Source organism: Esox lucius, chromosome 7, assembly GCF_011004845.1.
Source record: "Esox lucius isolate fEsoLuc1 chromosome 7, fEsoLuc1.pri, whole genome shotgun sequence".
Classification (NCBI taxonomy): domain Eukaryota; kingdom Metazoa; phylum Chordata; class Actinopteri; order Esociformes; family Esocidae; genus Esox; species Esox lucius.
The window spans coordinates 7469948-7493492 of record NC_047575.1 but is presented as its reverse complement, the minus strand read 5'-3'; the positions used below and the strand labels follow the sequence as shown (position 1 = coordinate 7493492).

At 39.1% G+C, this 23545-nt stretch overlaps 3 protein-coding genes across 4 annotated transcripts; all 3 read right to left on the bottom strand.

Moving 5' to 3' along the window:
• Positions 1-668: 668 nt before the first annotated feature.
• LOC105024670 (mitochondrial ornithine transporter 1-like) lies at positions 669-10247 on the bottom strand. The gene is made up of 6 exons (XM_020048123.3): positions 9993-10247; positions 9764-9904; positions 9404-9576; positions 9099-9257; positions 1761-1903; positions 669-1315 (listed from the first exon to the last, which is right to left on the bottom strand). The coding sequence occupies exons 1-5, from the start codon at positions 10196-10198 to the stop codon at positions 1779-1781; spliced, it is 804 nt and encodes a 267-aa protein (XP_019903682.3). The 5' UTR covers positions 10199-10247; the 3' UTR covers positions 669-1315; positions 1761-1778.
• A 3377-nt stretch (positions 10248-13624) lies between these two features.
• hmgb3b (high mobility group box 3b) lies at positions 13625-17913 on the bottom strand. 2 transcript variants are annotated; one of them, XM_020047703.3, is made up of 5 exons: positions 17255-17275; positions 15619-15817; positions 15199-15344; positions 14815-14989; positions 13625-14484 (listed from the first exon to the last, which is right to left on the bottom strand). In XM_020047703.3, the coding sequence occupies exons 2-5, from the start codon at positions 15766-15768 to the stop codon at positions 14341-14343; spliced, it is 615 nt and encodes a 204-aa protein (XP_019903262.2). In that variant the 5' UTR covers positions 15769-15817; positions 17255-17275; the 3' UTR covers positions 13625-14340.
• Positions 17914-19607: 1694 nt separating this feature from the next.
• zgc:110222 (ASCH domain-containing protein) lies at positions 19608-22300 on the bottom strand. The gene is made up of 2 exons (XM_010894719.4): positions 21669-22300; positions 19608-19944 (listed from the first exon to the last, which is right to left on the bottom strand). The coding sequence occupies exons 1-2, from the start codon at positions 21925-21927 to the stop codon at positions 19730-19732; spliced, it is 474 nt and encodes a 157-aa protein (XP_010893021.1). The 5' UTR covers positions 21928-22300; the 3' UTR covers positions 19608-19729.
• Between the last annotated feature and the right edge of the window lie 1245 nt (positions 22301-23545).

The following is a 23545-nucleotide window of genomic DNA, read 5'->3' as shown; positions in this document are numbered from 1 at the left end:
AATGGATTGGCTATTCAATGTTGCTGGAGAGAGACCTTCCAAAAAATTTGTAACATCCACGTCACTTTACGTTGCATTGCCTTGATGGAATAGGACGAACATAATGTAATTTGACTTTGTCAGGAAGTCAGGATTCCAATGAAAATGTGAGCTTCTAGCACGTACAGTAAAAAAAAATTATAATAACTAATAATAATTAAGCCCTCAAATTAAGCCCTCAAAAAAGCTTCTTTTTTTTTTCACAGTTAGATGTTTTTAGAGCGAAATATGTTTTTGTTATAAAAATTAACGTTAACGTTTATTGCTAACTTCCATTATATTTGTAACAATTTAACTGATTAATGGTTATCGAAGTTAACTTTTCGATTAACTCTACCCAGCTATGGGTAGAGTTTGGACAGGGGATAAAAAAGCTGAAGTCTCAAGAAGAGTTATGGAAAATCGTGCAATTTTCTTTCTAAAAAGACTACCAAGGGAGAGAAATAGAATAAAGACAACAAAATACAAAGTTACACACCACAATAACAAAACTTGTTGAGCCACATTTACATTGAGGGAACCTCAGTCTTTTACCTAAACATATTAATTTGCTGTTGTGGTCTAAAATAGTGCTTTGCTGTAGATACACTTTTCACACCTGTCAGGGAGACTGGTTAGACAAAGTCCAAGGCACCTCTATGCATCCATGGAATATTCTTTGTGATGACAATAAACTTTATTACCATTCAATCTTCCTGTTTTCCCTGAGATAAATTCTAACCTTAACCATAAATCCTATACACCTTAACAAAATGGCCTTTTTCCTCATAGTGACCAGAAAGTTCCCTCAGGTTTTTACTATACCTGTGGGGATTGTTGGTCCTAAAGCAGGATAGTACAGCCTGTATACACACCTAAAGCAGGATAGTACAGCGTGTATACACACGCACACACGAGAGACAGACAAACAGTCAGACACAAACAGTCAGAGACAAACAGACAGAAAGGCAAAGACAGAAAGGACTCCCTCTGCTGGACATATTTTACTCGACATCTCAAAAATGTATGGAGATTCTAACACTCAAGAAAACTACAAATGCTTACATTATAAAATAAACGTGTTTCATGATTATTCTTGTTTTTACTGATTAATCTATCTATCCAGAAATCTAGTTTTGAATCTCTTCCAAATTTCAAACTTGGTGGACAATGTATGAACTTAGAATAAACTGAATAATATTATGTCCTGGGCTTTCACTGTCAGCTAAAAACATCTGACAACTGCTGTGTATGCTGAGAAAGAGCTTTGAACAGGCTGTAGAGTTTGAACATTCAACTGAAAAACAGAGATAAAAAATTCAATACAATACATTACCTAACATTAATTTACATCAAGTTTGGATAACATTGCAATCCTCAAAACAACATGTTGATTTCCATTAAAAACATAACTCTGGCATGATTAAAGAGTTATTTTGTTATGTAATATATACACATATTATTACATTTACAAATATATACAGTAAATACATAGATATTTTAAGCTGCTCATGTTTTACTAGTTGACTACTGACAACACATCTTGTCAGAAATAGTGTGATGTGTGTCTTAGATTAGTGGGTGGAATGTTTGTTGCTGGAGTGTGTAGATTCCATTGATTATACACTGACTCATCGAGGTCACTGGCTGGACATTGGACTGATTGACCTAGCAAAAAAACATGATTCAACACAAATTAAAAATATTGTTTTTAAACAGCCAGTCCAATTTAATTTGCAAACCTCAGGCTTCCTATGACCTCAGCCTGTAGATGTGTGGTTGAGGAGAGTTCTTCTGATCCACTCATAAGACAGGAATAGAGCTCCGTTGGAGGGGAAGGCACGAAGAACAGTAGGGATTAGACCAGCGTACAGAGCAGGAACACCTGAAACAATCATAAATTGCACCATGTGTCCTGACATTAAGGCCTCATTTGTGAAATTTGAGAACAACAAACTGCAAAGATGTGACACTGATAATTCTATGACTACAATAACACAAACAGTGCATACTGCTCAAGCGTATCACATTAAAATGTAGGGACATGGAAACCTTATCTTCTGTAGCTAGTGAGTTAATTAATTTGTTATCTGGAATAGAAAGCTGCTGAAAGCTCATCTGCATAAGCAAATGGTGGGCACCGTTAACTCAATCATAATAGACTGACATGTTTAAGCGTTTAAATGATGTGCTAAACAAAGTACATGTAGGGTCAAGTTTCTCTTAAAGAATGTGGTAGGGTACACTCAGTAGCCATTTTATTAGTTACACTTATCTAGTGTCAGACGGCACCCTGTTTTGCCTCCAGAACAGCCTGAATTATTTGCCGTATAGGATCAGCAATGTGTTGGCAATATTCCTTAGGGGTTTTGGTCCATGCTGACTCATGCCATCCCTGAAGATTGTCAGTCTGTCGATTTCTTTTGCTATGCACCTCCCATTTCATCTCATCCCAAAGGTTCTAAAGTACTCCAATCTGGGGACTGTGCAGGTCATTGGAATAGACAAGTCATTGTTATGTGCATGGAACCAGCTTCAGATGTGTGCTCTGTGACATGAAGCATTATCTTGCTGAAAGGATCCATTTAAAAACAGGTAAACTGTGGCCTTAAAAGGATTCATATGGTCAGAAACAATGCCTAGCTACGCTGTGGCATTCAAATTATGCTCAATTGGTATTAAGAGCCCCAACGTGTATCAAGAAAATATTCACCTCCACTAATATTTTATACTGTTAACACAAGGCAGGATGGATCCATGAACTTATGTAGCTTGTGCCAAATTCTGAATGTACCATCTGCATATCAGTGATCATGTATGCACTATACTGTAGCCTCCTGCTCTCAGCTGACAGGAGTGGAACCTGGCGTTTTCTTCTGCTGCTGTAGCATGTCCACATCAAGGTTTGATGCACTGTGCGTTCAGAGATTTCTTTCTGCACACCACTGTTGCAAATAGTGTTAATTTGAGTATTTGTTGCCTTTGTCAGCTTGAGCAAGTCTGGCCATGCTCCTTTAACCCCTCTCATTAACAAGGTGTTTTCACTCACGTGACTGCCATTCGCTAGATGTTGTTTTTGACAACTTTCTCTGTAAACTCTATAGACTGTATTGTGTGAAAGTCCCAGGGGGTCAGCTGTTTCTGAGACATTGGAACCACCATGTTGGGCACCAACAACCATATTTTTTCTAACAGAGATCGGCAAAGCATGTCCTTATTCCTCTGGGGAACACTTGTGTAAGAAAATTATTTGCCATCACTTTTTATTATAATTTTTTACAATATCTATATAATATCTAACATAGTGAATACATTTCACGTAGTCATAGCATGACCACCAAGCAATGTTTTTATTATTTTATGATACATTATAGCTATTGGAAACAATTACATGATTAAAAGGAAATATATTGTATTTGGCCTACGTTTTGAAATAAAAAACAGCCTATTATAAAATAAACCATTTAGGTTGGAGGGTCCTTACTCAAACAGGCATGACCAGGAGGTGACCTTTTGATTATACTTATAAAAGTATATAATTGTTTTCATAATATTGAAAATATTTAGACCCTCACACATTAGCACCTATTTTTCGGTGACACGTTTTACATGGAAATGGAAAATAAATCAAATGCTTTGTTTAAAAATGACCTTTCATGTAACACCAAAGGACACTGCTGTCAAACCATGGGAAAAGGTTTCATTTTCTGACATGCCCATTCCCTAAATAATAATTATGGCTTTGAGAATTTAAATTTTATATTTTTATTATTATTTAATGGAAAAAAAGCAGGCACACATACACAAAAATTACGGTCCAGGGAATCATATCAGATAGTTTTCTTTTTGTCCGTTGGAGACAGAAGATATGTCAAGTGCAGACAGAACACAGAGATACAGTGGGGAGAACAAGTATTTGACACACTGCCGATTTTGCAGGTTTTCCTACTTACAAAGCATGTAGAGGTCTGTAATTTTTATCATAGGTACTCTTCAACTGTGAGTGACAGAATGTGACAAAAATCCAGAAAATCACAATGTATGATTTTTAAGTAATTAATTAGCATTTTATTGCATGACATAAGTATTTGATACATCAGAAAAGCAGAACTTAATATTTGGTACAGAAACCTTTGTTCGCAATTACAGAGATCATACGTTTCCTGTAGTTCTTGGCCAGGTTTGCACTCACTGCAGCAGGGATTTTGGCCCACTCCTCCATACAGACCTTCTCCAGATCCTTCAGGTTTCAGGTCTGGAGACTGGCTAGGCCACTCCAGGACCTTGAGATGCTTCTAACGGAGCCCCTCCTTAGTTGCCCTGACTATGTGTTTCGGGTCGTTGTCTTGCTGGAAGACCCAGCCACGACCCTTCAATGCTCTTACTGAGGGAAGGAGGTTGTTGGCCAAGATCTCGAGATACATGGCCCCATCCATCCTCCCCTCAATACGGTGCAGTCGTCCTGTCCCCTTTGCAGAAAAGCATCCCCAAAGAATGATGTTTCCACCTCCATGCTTCACGGTTGGGATGGTGTTCTTGGGGTTGTACTCATTCTTCTTCTTCCTCCAAACACGGCGAGTGGAGTTTAGACCAAAAAGCTCTATTTTTGTCTCATCAGACAACATGACCTTCTCCAATTCCTCCTCTGGCAAACTTCAGACGGAACTGGACATGCGCTGGCTTGAGCAGGGGGACTTTGCGTGCGCTGCAGGATTTTAATCCATGACGGCGTAGTGTGTTACTAATGGTTTTCTTTGAGAATTTGGTCCCAGCTCTCTTCAGGTCATTGATCAGGTCCTGCCGTGTAGTTCTTGGCTGATCACTCACCTTCCTCATGATCATTGATGCCCCACAAGGTGAGATCTTGCATGGAGCCCCAGACCGAGGGAGATTGACCGTCATCTTGAACTTCTTCCATTTTCTAATTATTACGCCAACAGTTGTTGCCTTCTCACCAAGCTGCTTGCCTATTGTCCTGTAGCCCATCCCAGCCTTGTGCAGGTCTACAATTTTATCCCTGATGTCCTTGCACAACTCTCCGGCCTTGGCCATTGTGGAGAGGTTGGAGTCTGTTTCATTGAGTGTGTGGACTGGTGTCTTTTATACAGGGAACGAATTCAAACAGGTGCAGTTAATACAGGTAATGAGTGGAGAACAGGAGGGCTTCTTAAAGAAAAACTAACAGGTCTGTGAGAGCCAGAATTCTTACTGGTTGGTAGGTGATCAAATACTTAAAAAAGGTGATCAAATACTTTAAAATCATACAATGTGATTTTCTGGATTTTGTTTTAGATTCCGTCTCTCACAGTTGAAGTGTACTGATGATAAAAATGACAGACCTCTACATGCTTTGTTAGTAGGAAAACCTGCAAAATCGGCAGTGTATCAAATACTTGTTCTCCCCACTGTACGAGGTGGTCAGTGTTCATAGCCAACCATTACACCGACTATTATAAGAAATAGTTCATCCTACAAAATACCCTTGTATGGTATATTCCAACCTATGACCCAAGGGTCTATTCAGGGAGTCCTATGGCAGTCACATACACAGTTCCTAGCAGGTGGTATGGACAGGGTGTTTGGGACCCATCAGTAATGGGGCATTACATTTCCTACCTAGTGTCCTTTTGTACAGAGATAGTTAGTACTCTAATACATTGTGTCAAGCTTAATTCAGTTTCTTTTTATGCCCAATATCTATCATGATACAATTTTTATTAGTGTGTTCCTCACTAGAAATATATTTCTTAACTAGTCCTGTGTCTGATAACCAAGTGGTATGCAATGTTTAGTTGCACAATCTTTCACACCTTTGTGTGTGGACAGGTGTCTTTTATACAGGTAACAAGTTCAAACAGGTGCAGTTTATACAGGTAATGAGTGGAGATCAGGAGGGCTTCTTAAAGAAAAACTAACAGGTCTGTGAGAGCCGGAATTCTTACTGGTTGGTGGGTGATCAAACACTTATGTCATGCAATAAAATGCAAATTAATTATTTAAAAATCATACAATGTGATTTTCTGGATTTTGTTGAAGTGTATCTATGATAAAAATGACAGACCTCTACATGCTTTGTAAGTAGGAAAACCTGCAAAATCGGCAGTGTATCAAATACTTGTTCTCCCCACTGTACATGGAGCGACTAAAAGCTGATCCTAAGCAGAGAGGTGCTGAGTGTAATATATTGTAATACAAACACAAAATATAGTAAAACGAGTAAATGAAATACAGAAGCTTGATAGTATAACATACTTTAAAGTTGTTATTTGTTGTGAATCTAAATTATTTTCCTAATTGAATTAGTCCTACTTTTTAGCTTGTTTATTTTTCTCCTTTCCCCTCTTCACAGATACCCTACATGGCCAAAAGTAGGTGGACACCACTACAACAGATGAATAAAATCAAGCACACAATCATGCAATCTCCATAGACAAACATTGCCAGTAGAATGGCCTATTCTGAAGAGCTCAGGGGACATTCAAAGGTGTTGCCTTTTCAACAAATCGGTTTCTCCATTTTCAGCCCTTTTAAGAGCTGTCCCGGTCATCTGTAAGTGCTGTTATTGTGAAGTTGAAATGTCTAGCAGCAGCAACAGCATAGCCATGAACTGGCAGGCCAGACCTGCTCACAGAATCTAGTTCTAAACCGCCTCTGAAAGCAGCATCAGGACAAAAACTGTTTGTTGCAAGCTTCATGGAATGGGTTTCCTTGGCCAAGCCCACAAAACTAAAATCATCATGTGCAATGGCAAGAATGAGGTAGAATGGTAAAAAGCTTGTCACCATTGGATACTGGAGCAAGGAAAACACATTCTCTGGAGTGATAAATCAAGCTTCACAACTGTGTGTGGCAATCTGACAAATTTGGTTTTGGAGGATGGCATGAAAGTGGTAACTGCCCAAACGCATAGTGCTAACGGTAAAGATTTGTTGAGGAGGAATAATGGTCTAAGCTCCTTAGTTCCAGTGAAGGGTACTCTTAGCATACAATGACATTCTAGATGATTCTGTGCTGTCAAATATTGAGGCAACAATTTGAGGAAAGCCATTTCCTTTTTCGGCAAGGCAATGCCCCGGTATACAAAACAAGGTTGAGTTAGAAATGGTTTGGAGATGTTTGACGAGTAGATATCCACATACTGTTGGCTATTATATCATCAGAGGAAATCCAAGGGGAAGGTTGAAAGTATAATAAAAATATTTGCAACCATCACATAGAAAAGCTTATGGAAAAATAGAGAAACTCAAAGAAGAGCAGTAGAAAAGAGAAGTTGTTAATGCTCCATTAATTTTTAGATAAATTATTTCATTTGTTTTTTTGCATGAACACTAAAGAGCATGAGAATGATTTACAAGTTTTTAAGATTATTCCATTTATTTTAACTGGTGATTTTACACTGCTCCAAAAAATTAAGCGAACATTTAAATCACACATCGGGTCTCGATGAACTAAATATATTAAAGATCTAAATCTTTACTGTACATAACATGGTGTAATTCAATGAAAACTAAATGACATAACAACAGTCAATGGAAACCAAATCACCAACAGATTGAGGGCTGGATTCAAATTCACACTGAAATTCTAAGTAAAAAGTTTAAATCACATACTGTTTCATCACTGCAACTCCTATTGTAATTCAGTTGTGTGTATGGTCCCCCCTGTGCCTGTATGCATGACAGCGTCTGGGCATGCTCCTGAAGAGACAGTAGATGGTGTTCTGGGGGATCTCCTCCCAGACCAGGATCAGTACATCAGTGAGCTCCTGGACAGTCTGTGGTGCTACTTGGCAGCGTTAGATGCACCGATACATAACATCCCAGATGTTCTCAATTGGATTCAGGTCTGGGGAACGTGAGGGCCAGTCAACGGCATCAATGCTTTCATCATCCAGGAACTACCTACACACTCTGGCCACATGAGACCGGGCATTGTCCTGCACCTGGAGGAACCCAGGACCCACTGCACCAGCGTAAGTTCTGAAGATTTCTTTCTGGCACCTAACAGCAGTTAGGGTATCGTTGGCTAGCATGTGGGGGTCTGTGCGACCCTCCAAGGATATGCCTCCCAGACCATCACTGACCCACAGACAAACCGGTCATGCTGGATGATGTTGCAGGCAGCATAACGTTCACCACAGCGTCTCCAGACTCTTTCACGTCTGTCACATGTGCTCAGTGTGAACCTGCTCTCATCTGTGAAGAGAACGGGGTGCAGAAGGCGGACGTGCCAATTCTGGTGTTCTCTGGCGAATGCCGGGCATGCACACCAATAGCCCGCAGTAGGTAATTTTGTAGGGCTCTGGCAGTGCTCCTCCTGTTCCTCCTTGCACAAAGGAGCAGATACCTGTCCTGCCGCTGGGATGATGCCCTTCTACGGCCCTGTCCAGCTCTCCTCATGTGACAGCCCGTCTCCTGGTATCTCCTCCATGCTCTTGAGAGTGTACTGGTAGACACAGCAAACCTTGCGACGGCACGTATGGATGTGCCATCTTGGAGTAGCTGGACTACTTGTGCACACTGAATGGGCTGCAGGTACACAATCGCTTATTCTTCCTAATTGGACAGATTGATATTCCTGAAGGTTATTTGACAGGGTGTTATACTGTTATGATTTCGTGTTCCCTTGATTTTTTTGAGCAGTGTATTAACACCAGAATGTTCTTCACTAGTGCTGCCTCCTTAATAACTATGATCATTAACATTGTAGAGAACAATATGGCTTCATGGAGCAATGTTCTTATTTTTAAGTGTTATATTTTAAGCACTTTATTTTATTCAATCGCATTTCTTGGAAATTGTACATATTATACTTTATGTACAATTTTATACTTAATGTACAAGTTTAATAGTCAGACTGCTTGTTTTCCTTTGTCCTATTTTACATTATAAATAAGAGAATTAAGGGTGTTTCTCCTTGGGAAAACTGAGAAATTCCCCATTCTAATATTTGGCCAGATGTTTGAAAAGATTTAATCTCCAGACAATGTCTGAATGCTTTATATATTGACTTGCAGCCACACGATTGTGTGTTTGGCTTTTGTGTTAACAAGCAGGTGTACTCAATATAGTGGTACTCACCTTCTGTCCTGATGATACAGAGCATTGTTCTGAAGAATCCAGACTGCTTGCCTGTCATGGATAGAACCTGGATTCTGGATTTGACTGAATCAATGGGGTAAACTGCCAACCAGAAGGCAGACCCCCCAACTCCCCCACTAATTAACAGTGGGATAGCATCTATCAAAGACAGAAACAGACAACACTTGCTGCATAAGATAATTTATTTTAAGCTGTACCACACTCATCTTCTCTAAATCTCAGTTAGCTGAATAGCTTGATGAGACGTTGAATCCCTTTGGTGGACCAACACAGGCTGGACTTACCCAACTCATCCTTGGACTGTCCTGGCTTTGTAAAGAGAGTTCTGGAGATCTCATAACCCCCAAAAAAGAAGAAGTATCCAGGCACCTCTCTGAGCCAGGTGCTAGTCATGCCTTGGAAGAGGCCTTGAGGACCATCTGTCTTTAATATGTTCCTCACCACTGACCAGGTTGAACTGAGGATACACACACACACGCACACACACAATATTTTAACATTACTAATTTTATGTGTGCATTCAACTGTTTTTAATACACTGTCAAGAATAAACCAAAGTAATATGGTTGAATTGCATTCATAAAGCAAATAGTTTTTAACTGGGTTTGAGGATGAAGCTGCTGGAGAATAGTTTCAATGATTACCTGTGTGACAACGGACAGACTTTCCCTACTGTCCTCATCTCACGAACGGCCTGCATTCGACACTTCACCAGCTCTGTAGGACACAATACCAGCGAGGAGAAGACAGATGCCAGGGTTCCAGCCAAGGCATTCTGCAGGTCACTATGACAGGCACAAAATTACAAGGAGAGGGGTTACAGGAGAAAGACGCTAAGAAATTAAGAAAGCCAAAGGATCCCCTACTGCTAACCTGAGGTCAGACACGTTCTCCAGGCCAAAAACTCTACTGGTGACTTGTTGGCAGGTTCCATAGCAGGCGAAGAGCACAGCGTTCTCAGCTGCATTGGCCAGAAGAGCAGGCACTGTGCCGTGGTAGAACCCTCGTAGTCCGTCGTGATGGTACGTCTTCAGGGAACAGTCCAGGAAGCCACGATACAAGCTGGGGAACGTCTGCATCTTTACCTTGACCGTGTCAAAGGGCTGGCCGCTGAGCACGCATGCAACACCCCCTGTGTTAGGGGATATATCCCTTGGGTCATCAGGAAGGACCTTCCAGAAACCGTTATCTTTTTCTCCACTCTTCATTTTCATAGCTAACATTTTCTGAAAACAACCATCCTGTCTAGTTGAATCATTCACAAGATTCGGGGTCCAAATTTGAACTTGTTACCTTGTATAAAAGACACCTGTTCATACACTCAATCAAACAGACTCCAACCTCTCCACAATGGCCAGACCAGAGAGCTGTGTAAGGACATCAGGGATAAAATTGTAGACCTGCACAAGGCTGGGATTGGCTACCGGACAATAGGCAAGCAGCTTGGTGAGAAGGCAACAACTGTTGGCGCAATTATTAGAAAATGGAAGAAGTTCAGGATGACGGTCAATCTCCCTCGGTCTGGGGCTCCATGCAAGATCTCACCTCGTGGGGCATCAATGATCATGAGGAAGGTGAGGGATCAGCCCAGAACTACAAGGCAGGACCTGGTCAATGACCTGAAGAGAGTTGGGACCACAGTCTCAAAGAAAACCATTAGTAACACACTACGCCGTCATGGATTAAAATCCTGCAGCGCACGCAAGGTCCCCTTGCTCAAGCCAGCGCATGTCCAGGCCCGTCTGAAATTTGCCAATGACCATATGGATGATCCAGAGGAGGAATGGGAGGAATGGTCTGATAAGACACAAATAAAGCTTTTTGGTCTAAACTCCACTCGCCGTGTTTGGAGGAAGAAGAAGGATGAGGACAACCCCAAGAACACCATCCCAACCGTGAACCATGGAGGTGGAAACATCATTCTTTGGGGATGCTTTTCTGCAAAGGGGACAGGACGACTGCACCGTATTGAGGGGAGGATGGATGGGGCCATGTATCGCAAGATCTTGGCCAACAACCTCCTTCCCTCAATAAGAGCATTGAAGATGGGTCGTGTCTGGGTCTTCCAGCATGACAACGACCCGAAAAAAACACAGCCAGGGCAACTAAGGAGTGGCTCCATAAGAAGCATATCAAGGTCCTGGAGTGGCCTAGCCAGTCTCCAGACCTGAACCCAATAGAAAATCTTTGGAGGGAGCTGAAAGTCTGTATTGCCCAGCGACAGCCCCCAAACCTGAAGGATCTGGAGAAGGTCTGTATGGAGGAGTGGGCCAAAATCCCTGCTGCTGTGTGTGCAAACCTGGTCAAGAACTACAGGAAACATATGATCTCTGTAACTGCGAACAAAGGTTTCTGTACCAAATATTAAGTTCTGCTTTTCTGATGTATCAAATACTTATGTCATGCAATAAAATGCAAATTACTTAAAAATCATACAATGTGATTTTCAGAATTTTTGTTTTGTTTTAGATTCCGTTACTCACAGTTGAAGAGTACCTATGATACATATTACAGACTTCTATGTGCTTTGTGGGAAAACCTGCAAAATCAGCAGTGTATCAAATACTTGTTCTCCCCACTGTAGGTGGTGAATAAAATAATGTATAAATATTTTATATACAACCCCATTTCCCATAAAGTTGGGACTCTGCGTAAAAAGTAAATAAAAACATGCAATAATGCAATTGTGTGCAAATCATTTATTCGTATATATAATTGAAAATATTACAAAGACAACATATCAAATGTTGAAACTGAGAAATTGTATTTGTTTTGGAAAAATTATTAATTTGATTCCAGCAACATGTTTCAAAAGAGTTGGGACAGGGGCATGTTTACCACTGTGTTGCATCACCTCTTCTTTTAACAACACTCTGTAAGTGTTTGAGAACTGAGACCAATTGCTGTAGTTTCGAAAGTGAAATGTTTTCCTGTTCTATCTTGATATAGGATTTCTGCTGCTCAACAGTTCGGAGTCTCCTTTGTCATATTTTTCATTTCATAATGCGCCAGATTTTCTCAGTGGGTGACAGGTCTGGACTTCAGGCAGGCTAGTTTAGCATAAACTCTTTTACTACAGAGCCATGCTGTTGTGATACATGCAGAATGTGGTTTGGCATTGACCTTCCCTGAAAAGAAAATCAGGATGGCAGCATATTTTGCTCTGAAACCTGCATATATTGTTCAGCATTAATGGTGCCTTCAGAGATATGCAAGTCACCCATGCCATGTGATTCATCAGACCACCCGACAGTTTTCCACTTTGCCTCAGTCCATCTTAAATGAGCTTGGGCCCAGAGAATGCAGCAACATACTGTGTTCACAGACAATGATGTCCACTACAGAATTGTGTCCTTTTTATACCCAATCATGTTACTGACCTGTTGCCAATTTACCTAATTAGATTTTTTTAAGCATTAGACAATATTTGCATTATTTTGTTGCCCCTGTCCCAGCCCTTTCTTTTTCTATGTGTTGTTTGCCTCAAACTGGGCATATCTTTTACAAGAAACAACATTTCAGTTTCAACATTTGATATGTTGTCTTTGTAATATTCTCTAATCAATATAGGGTTTAAATGATTTGCACATTATTGCATTGTTTTTTACATTTTACACAGCGTCCCCCTTTTTTGGAAACGGGATTGTACTTCAAATGAATAATGAAATCAAAACTTTGTAGAAATGATAGTTTCCAGCTGGATTATAACCGAAATGAAAGCAGTCCGGTAGGACAGAAAATTAATTTTAGTAAGAAAATGTACAATGGTATAATTATTCCGACCTCATTGAAGATTGAATGCAGGGCAAAATGTTTGACACTTCTGCAATAGCGGTTTACCAATTACAAAACAGTTAACAGGTTCAGTCTTTACTCTAGGTATTTTAATGACAGGAATGAAATGTACTTGCCTGCTGCCCCAGCAATGAGGTTGATGACGGTCTCAGTCATAGGGTTTAATGTATATTCTTCACCCACAGACAGTGGGTCTGAGTCAGAAATGCTTGTTTACCGTCGTTGAAGAATATGATGGTCTTCAACGTTTCAAGCACACGTTTTGGGGATTATAAAATAATCCACAAGAGGAACATTTTGGTAGAACTACTGATGCATTTGATTCACTGCTATTTGGTAAAAGGTGGCTTGACAGTTATAGTGTCAAGACTCAAGGGGTGGAGCCCCTTGGTTTTACAGTTGTGTAACCAAGAAGATTGATCTTGAAGACTAAGGTATCAATCAATTGAAGTTAGTTGCTAACCAGATAAACACTTTTGGGTCCCATATGAATGCACTTTATGGATGACAACATTCTTCAAATTCTGATTGGTGCCATTTTCCTGCTATCGTGTAAATAATTCAAAAAGTAACTGATCCACATATGCATGGTGAAAAGAAAACAAGACTGCAAGTATAGTACACTTTACCTATACAGAAAGACCCCAATAAATGTAACGGATGTAGTCATTTAAATCAGAGAGGAAGTCAATGTGTATCCACACAAAACATAAAAATCTATTTTTTATTTATTTTAAATGACAAGCATCCTAAACATACAAAACAAGTTGCAGGTGCAAAGGAAAACTCTCAGCTTGTCCAGATGTAGTATTGCCACAGTTCAAGCAGGAGAGAAATCACCACATTTAAAATGTGATTCCACTTATCCAAACAAACAAAAGAAAACAAAACCCATTTCACAATCATTCCTTTCAGCCATAAAATTGAGATGGACCCATCCTGATTCAAACACATGACATAATGGACCAGGCCAAGATAGACATCAATACCTGGTTGCCAGATTGGACATTAGCCTCAAATCTATGCATGTCTAGAAAGATGACAAATCCAGTTCAATTCTCTCAAAAGCAAAATTACAATTCCATGAAATGTCTGGGTCAGAGTAAAATAGAAAAATAAAATCTAAAATAAATCTATTTCAATAGCCATATAGTAGAACATACATATCACCGTACACATCTTAAGGGTTAAAGGGAATGAACCCTATGCTATCACTTTAAATTGGTTTGTTCAACTTGAGAAAACAGTGAAAGGATCAGGTCAACACCAGACAGCAAGGCGTCAAAGTACCAGATGAAAACCAGAAAAGGTTTCAGGACTATTGGACTAGATTAAATCTGCTGATCCAATTGGTACTGGAGGTGTGGTCACAAATACCTGCCAGTGTCTTAACCAATCACAACATAATTTGATAAATCATAGAGGATTAGTCATCATCCTCATCGTCGTCATCATCCTCTTCATCATCTTCCTCATCCTCGTCATCCTCGTCATCATTTTCAGCCTTTTTTGGTTTAGAGGCTCCTGCCCCACCCGGTTTTCCTGTTCCTCTTTTGTAATCTGCCACATCCTAAACAGTAAGCAAAGGCAAATTTACTTAAACAGGGCAACAAAAAAAATACATCTAATAAAAAATAAACACACCAACAGCTAGCTATTCAGATCAGTCAGTGTATACTTCCATCGCTAAAAAGCAATGTCTATATTTGAGTTCCCCTGAGCTCACAATTTCTGTGGACTGGCAACTAAAGTATTTGAGGAAAATGAATAGGAGAAAACCTGAAAGACAGCAAATCTACTCAATGTGAATACACAGACAATAAACCGTTTGGGGAGTACTCAATTTTAAACATCTGTTATCCAATGTTTGGAATATTAAGACTTTGTCCGATGACATTACCTTCCGGTACTTTTCCTTGAGTTTGTTGGCTTTGGCCAGATATGGCTGCTTACTGGAGTCTGTCAAGTTGTTCCATGCCTCTCCCAACTTTTTGGCCACATCCCCAATGCCAAAGCTTGGGTGTTGAGCTTTGATCTTGGGGCGCTGCTCAGCACAGAAAACAAAGAATCCAGATCTGTATGAAAAAAAGTGAAGCAATTAATGGTGGAGTAGACTGAAAATGAAATACACCTTGGAGAACTGTCTACAATTAGCAGCCTAACAATATCACTTTCAGTGAAATTACTTTGAGTCAAACAACTCAATCTAGTCCCATAAAAATGACAAGATTGATTTTTGTTAATTAGTTAAACTATGTAGATACTAATACTAAGACGGACATACGGAGGTCTTTTTGGAGCATTAGGATCCTTCTTTGCCTTCTTTCCTCTCTTCCCAGGTGGACCATAACTAGTCATTTCTGATTCATAGCGAGCTTTGTCCTGGTTGGCCTGATCCTCAAACTTTGACTTCTCCTTTGGCGACATTGTCTGGAAAACAAACAGAAGCCCAAATGCAATGTTGAACTTAAACTGGTGTAGGCATGGATAGAATTGCCATACTATATTGCCCTTTAGGTAAAATAATTGTCATGTCATTCAATCCACACAGAAAGCCTTATTCAACTGTCCATGCTGCTCCTATAATCAAAGGATTATATTTTTTTTTTTAAAGTGACATTCCAGTTCATTCACAAAGAAATCTCTCATCCAATATTAAAACATGTTTTAGTGTGATTCTGCTTAAAAACCTACATCCTCTTACCTTCCATCTTCCAGCACACTTCTTAGAGAACTCTGAAAAGTTAACGGGGATCTCTGGATTCTTCTTTTTGTGTTCTTCTCTGCATGTCTGAACAAAGTAAGCATAGGCAGACATCTTGCCCTTTGGCTTACGAGCATCACCTTTGGCCATCCTGAAATACGGCCGAGGTTCTCTTGCACCAACAGAAAATATAGTCTACCTACAAGACAAACACGATATTAAAGGTTAACTTCATGAAAAAGTCTAATAACAGAATACCATACCAAATAGGCACAGCATACAGCAACAAGGTTCAAGCTGACCCAGTTTATTTCATGAACTGGTCTAATACCTTGCACAATGACTGAGAAAGATCCTAGTCAAGATCTATACTTTCCACTGCATAGAGAAATGATTGCATGGCAGTCATTTCATTCTGGGAGCTTGTGATTCACAGTCTAAATGCATTCTGCTATACATTTACAGACATGAATGAGATATGAATGAGATATTGGCTCTACTTCTGTGGAGACTGCTTCCCTGTTGCAAGTTGTAAATAAAGCTGTATATTTGAGGTGTAATTGAACGTAATGGACATTTCTACTGTCTGCATTCTTTATTTTATACTCCCATTTTAAATGTAGATAATGTCTTTGTAATGTACTTGTATATTAATGTTTTTTTATTATGACGTTAAACCATTCGGTTTTCTCAACATGTATCAATTTCATCCTAATCTACTTAATGTTACATAACATAGGTTATTTGTTCAGTGATGTGTTTCTGTGACATTCAGAAAAAGAGAACCCATCAAAATCTGACATAACTGTACAACCTATGACAACCCCGGATAAAGGTGAGTGACTTACAGGCACCATTAGTACAATCAACTGTTTTGCATACAACACTATGGACTATCAACTCAGTTCCAACTGCATTTGAAAAGATGATACTCTTAACTGGACAGAAAGACAACCACTTGAATTCAAGTATGTATTTAAGTTAATAGGTTAATTTTGTTATAATGGCTGCCATGTTTCCCAGGGCCAAATCTGGGACAGGCCCATATCTATTGCTTGTCAGGGTTTACTTTAAGCTATAATATTATATTTGCTGCTCTCTGCATTTTCTTAAGTGATATCAAAAACCAAACGTAAATAAAAATCCATTTGAAGAAAAAAAAAAATTGCTGAATTTTTTTATTATTAAATGTGATTGACCTCCAAAACAGCTAAGTTGAAGAATTACATTTTTGTGGGTGTGATGGTGTTGCAACTTACAGTACAACTATTAATGCGTGCCAATGAGAATCTTCATCAAGGATAATTCATCATCCATTTTGTGAATCGCTTTCTCATGACAGAAAGTGTCCTTTAATTTTAACATATTTCTGTCTTTTGTCCTTTTCTGCTTGACAAATACACGCATTAACCATGTATCACAAACATTTCTAAGGTGCTTCTATGACTATTTGGTACCGAATGAAGAAGGGTACATCTGCTTATAGGAGTCCATTGACTAAAATGGCCTCTGTTCCGTAGCTAGGAAAGGCTTAGTAACAAAGCCATTCGCACACAGCCTCGGATTACAAATGTCGCGGGAGTAATATTCGCAACAACAAAACAAATCTACATTACAATGTCAATAGTTTGATTACCATATAAGCCTTGTTTTAAATCCCACATTGGTCAATGCAAACATTCCCAAAGCAGACATTACATCAGTTTATCAAAGTTCTCCAAGCACCGCCCGGCGCACAGCAGAGCTGTCAGTAACAAAGGCTGTACAAGCCAGCCATGACTGGTATAGAGATTGCTGCACCGAGTCAAACGGCAAACTCCAACCAGCAAAAAGCAATACTAAAAACGACAATATGTTCGAAATAGACGGAACTCAAATGTATCTAGACTGAAACGAAACGGTTTAGTTTAATTTGATTTATTTTTAAAATTATTTAAAAGATGTGGTAGCCCATTTCTCGCTGTTTTAAATAGAAACAATTGTACTACACTTTTAAATCATTATATTCAATAAAACAAATTATCCTCTGTATTAGTCCTGTAAAAAAAAGGTACATAATCTACACAAAAGAACTAGAGATTCGCTTATTTTTCAATAGATCCCTATAGGCTAATTCAATTTGTTTGTTAATAGAAAATGCGAACATTGTTAATAGAATATTCAGAATTATATTTCATAACACTGCGATATAGGCCTCTGTATTACGGGCAGCGAATATATATATATATTCTAACAATGGCTATAATAGACCGTTTAGTCTGCTTACCTGTGTTGTTTGTTTAAGCGCAGTCAGTCACACGATCTCAACGTCGGTTCCCTTTAATAGCCGAGTACACAGCCTCGCGCTAGCTCACTACGAGACCGGTCTGATTGGATAGTTGTTTCGCCGATTTAAAATAACCTCCACTGGTATTGATTGGTTAGCACCTTGGCGACCACAGCAAAAATATTCATGACGTTAGCCTACAAACTGAATTGGACCAATCGCTAAATGTGATGCCAAACGCAGGTATATGTTTTCTTACAGTGTGTAACAATGCGCAATATTCTGAGTGAAACATGTTTCCTTCAGTAAGCTAAACAAATAGTATTATGCAGGATATATTAATGTGCAACAATGTGCATTGTAAAATATAATAGTTCCAGAAGAAAGACCATTTACCCAAATCCCATTAAATAATTTGTGTTTGTAAATAAAATATATTTCATTCAACCATTTATGCACAACCCTACAGACACATCTTTATAAAGCACAATTACCACCATGTTATCATGCAGACAAACCTGCCATTCAATATACCAAACAGAAGTCATCGCAATTCTTAAACTCTCAAATCATATTTGTGGGGTATAAACACTGACAAGCATAGTTAACAAGCAGTCAAGATGTTGGCATTAATAAAAAGCGGATGACAACATCAGAGACAGGAAGAGTAAGTATGAGAAGTGGACAAGGGAAAGGCAGAACTAACATTTATTTTTAGGAATATAACCCCATATCTGTGTAAAACCACTTTTCACTCGTCTTCCAAGTGTTGGTGAGTTACAGTGCAAACCTCCTGAATAATGGAATGTATGTAAACTTTCTAGACAGACTCCACACTCTATCATGCAAACTACACAGATATTTCACCTTATGATTATTGATTCATTCATAAATTGTTATAATATAATTTAATTCCGCTTAGCAGTGTGCAATGGATTTTCTGCAGTGTCATTGTATTTGATGCATTTGTGTGGTGTCTGAAAAGAAAGTGTCATTTATATAACAGATTGATTGTTAAGTTAGCCTTAGTAATGAAATATAAGAGGCTACAATTAAAAACCACCCCAAATATATTCTGAAGCTAGTAGAAAGCAGAGAAAATTAGACAGGAATCTTCTGTGGATGATTTGTTTTATATTGTTTCCTAATTATATCAATTAACTTGTGTTGCTTATCTTTCCAAACAAAAGAATGGCTTTACCTGTCACATTGCTCATAAAACCCAACAAGATAGCACACATGTCTGTGTTACATAAACCTATTAATTTTGAAAGTACAGAACGTTTGGACTCACCTACTCATTGAGAGGTATTTCTTTAGTTTTACTATTTTCCACATTGTAAAATACTAGTGAAGACATCCAAACTGAGATGACACATATGGAACCATGTAGCAAACAAAAAAAAGTGTTTAACAGAATGCACCACCAGCCACAGCGCTGGCTTTACCTCCCAGGCTGATCTTGGTCCTCAGAGAAATGTCTGGGGAGTTGCAGATGCAGAAGGATGCCCAAGCACCTCAGCTGCTCCACACCTACTTTAACACACTGTGTTTTGGCTACAGGGATGGCACTCCCAAAGGGCTTTACCTCCCATAGTACCGACAATTCAGACAACTCCCATTCTCTCCACAGACACATTTAGATTCATAATAAAAGACCTATCTCAATAAAGCTACAGTGTTAATACATTTTAGACATAAAAAATATACAACCACCAAGTTGTCAGTACTTTAGTATATTGGTCATTTATTGCATCTTAAAGCGTGTGTCATATAAACATGTTGTCCTCCTAATACGATGGATGTCAGTACAAAATTAGTGGAAATAATTTGAATATGACAACTCTACACAGATGGCAGTAATTGTACTGGGATATCTACTGTCCATATGTCTTTGTGACCTCTTGCATAGAGGGGTTCTTTGAGCCAGCGTGGGTTTGACAGCTGTGTGAGGTATTTCTCTGTGAGCCCAGTGAGCACGGCTGCTTTCTCCAGCTCCCTCAGATCCTCCTCTGGCACACTGTCAGAGCAGCACCAGGTCTCGCCCACCTCCACCAAACCTAATGAAATGTCATGACACAGGCTGGAGATTTGCCTGCAGAACAACTTTACAATACCAAATGTACACTACCATTCAAAAGTTTGGAATCACTTAGAAATGTCCTCACAAAACAAAAGCACATTTTTGTCATTTGTTAAAATAACATCAAATTGATGAGAAATAGTGTGGACATTGTTAATGTTGTAAATTACTACTGCAGCTGGAAATGGGTGATTTTTAATGGAATATTTACATAGCCATACAGAGGCCCATTATCAGCAATGATCAATCCTGTGTTCCAATGGCACATTGTGTTTGCTAATCCAAGTTTATCATTTTAAAAGGCTATGTGATCATTAGAAAACTCTTTTGCAATGATGTCAGCACAGCTGAAAACTGTTGTGCTAATTACAGAAGCAATAAAATGGGCCTTCTTCAGAGTAGTTGATTATCTGAAGCATCAGCAATTGTGCATTCGATTACAAGCTAAAAATGGCCAGAAACAAATAATTTTTTTCTGAAAGTCTTAGGTCTATTCTTGTTCTGAGAAATTATGGCAATTCCATGCGTGAAATTCCCAAGAAACTGAAGATCTCGTACAATGCTGTGTACTACTCCCTTCACAGAACAGTGCAAACTAATCATTATAGAAAGAGGAGTGGGAGGCCCCTGTGCAGAACTGGACAAGAATATAAATATATTAGAGTGTCTAGTTTGAGAAAGACACCCCACCAATTCCCAACTGGCAGACTCATTAAATAGTACCTTCAAAAACCCAGTCTCAAAGTCAACAGTGAAGAGGCGACTGTGATGCTGGCCTTCTAGACAGAGTTGCAAAGAAAAAGCCATATCTCAGACTGGATAATGAAAAGAAAAGATTTAGATGGGCAAAACAACAAAGACACTGAACAGATGAAGACTGGAGAAGTGTTATGGACAGACAAATCTAAGTTTGAGGTGTTCGGATCACAAAGAACAAAATTCAGGAGACGCAGACCAAATGAAAAGATTCAGGAGTGCTTGACACCATCTGTCAAGAATGGTGGAGGCAATGTGATGGTATTGGGGTGCTTTGGTCGTGGTAAAGTGGGAGATTTGTACAGGGTAAAAGGGATCTTAAAGAAGGATGACAATCACTCCATTTTGTAATGTCATGCCATACCCTGTGGACAATGTTTGATTTGGAGCCAATTTCCTCCTACAACAGGACAATGACCCAAAGCACAGCTCCAAACTATGCAATAACTATTTAGGGAAGAAGCAGTCAGCTGGTATTCTGTCTATAATGGAGTGGCCAACACAGTCACCCTATTGCGATTCTGTGGGAGCAGCTTGACTGTATGGTACGTAAGAAGTCCCCATCAAGCCAATCCAAATTGCGGGAGGTGCTTCAGGAAGCATGGGGTGAAATATCTTCAGATTACCACAACAAACTGACAACTAAATTGAGAAAAGTCTCCAAGGCTATAATTGCTGCAAATGGATCATTCTTTGATGAAAGCACAATTATTATTTCAATTAAAATCATTATTTCTAACCCTGTCAATTACTATATTTCCTATTAATTTTGCTATATGTCCAATTCAAACTAATTTCATGTTTGAATTGGAAAACTAATTTAATGGAAAACAAGGACATTTCTAAGTGACCCCAAACTTTTGAACAGTAGTACAATTTAAATCAATCCTGAGATATGTTTTGGTTCTTTGCCACTTGATAAGTCATGCAAAAGTACTGGTTTACCTGCCACGACTCCTCGGCCAAATCTGTCCCCTGATGACAAAAGCTCCTCTATTTGCACGTCACTAAGTCCCAGAGTATGGGACAGGATCTCTCTCCACTGGTCTCCCTCCCAGTCCTTCTGTGCAATATGAATAGCTAGAGTGCAGTTCTCCATTGAGGACAACAGAGGGCGCCAACGAGTCTCAATACTTTTTACACCATCCAATACTAACCCTGCGTACGGCTGCCTGAACGATAAGCAGCCCACCTGGAGGGTCATTTTTACTAAATGCGAATGTTACAACCAAGGTTTTTGATAACCCCTGACCACTCCTTAGATAATGAGATAATAAAAAAATAAGGCCGTTGCACACATCACGCAGATATAATCGGATATATAATAAATATCTAGCTGTCTCTGTTACGTGAATAACTGACTGGCTAGTTACACGTATTCGATTATAATTATAGCAACGCAATGGATGAGCTGGATTTCTATAGATTTCTATCGCCCATCTAGGTAGACAAATGCAATTTACCCGGCCGGTTTGCGAGACAACGTAAATGTAATCTTTCGGATAGGCCAGCGACAAGAATTTCTTAACATTCTTAAAAACCTTACACACTTCCTGTTTATATCCAACAAAGACGTTTTAACAAGAAGGTAATGGAGTTCGGACATGTTTATAATGGGAGCATAGTGCCATCTAGTGACTGACGAATGGGAACTAACCACTCCCTCGTTTATTCCCATAGTACTGTGTACATAATGTTATACACACAGACATATGTAATCCTAGATTTTTCATGAAAACGTTTGTTGGATAATGAATAACATACAAAAGAGTACGGTTTGTGTTGAAATACAGAGGATTTTGAGTCTGTGTGGGGGAAAAGGTGGATTTAATCAACACCCTTCAAAATGTGTTTTTTGAGTCACCGTTTGTCTAAGATACATTTTGAAGAATAAGGCCATGATTAATTGAAATGCAGACAATAGCTATCCCGATAATTCTGTGGTGCAGTAATATTTTATATGTGTATACCTCATGTGACCAATGTAATGCTATGCAAATGTATAACAAATTATATTCTAAATAAACTGTCTCTGAAGACAGAAGGAACAGGAGTAATGTTGGCAGTCAACATAAATCTTTGAATTGATTGAAAGAAAATGCATGTACTTCCCATCGAAAAATAAATGACCATTCAAACAAGGCATAGGAATAAACAACAACATCATACTTATAACAAGGCATTGTTAATCTAAGCATGAAGAGAGAGGGTAGAGAAAGACAGTGGAAGTATGAGAGGTCCATTATGTAATGAGAGAGAGATGAATGGAGGGCGAGAAGGACAGTGGAAGAGAGTGCAATTCACCACAGCAGGCAGCAAACGGGAAATACAAAGACCAATTGATCCTAAATCCTAAAGCAGCAAAGTTGTTGGCTTACTAGCATTATTGTAAACCAATCTTTCAACCAGATACCCAAACCGCAGGATGTAAAGACAGCAGGGCCAGGTTTTATTCAGACATTTTCTGCTGTTAAGTGGAACTATTTGTCTAAAAGTCACCACTGCCATCCACAGCAGTTACAACAATGGCATCAATATACTGTCAAGTCAAGAAACTCCAATAAATTCCATAATATTTAAAGGGGCACTCTGGTAAGTGATCCATTGACTCTAAAAGAATATAACTTAAAGATGTCTCATGAGCTTAATTTAACTACTGCACCCAATCAGAACCCAAAATATCAGCTTGTTTTATTTGTAAATACAAATGAACACTATACAGCCTCAAAATCTGGTATAAACAAAATGTTGACATCATTAATGATCAGTTCTCCATCGATAGCTCTGACTATGAATTTCAGATTGCATACCTGTCATACCAC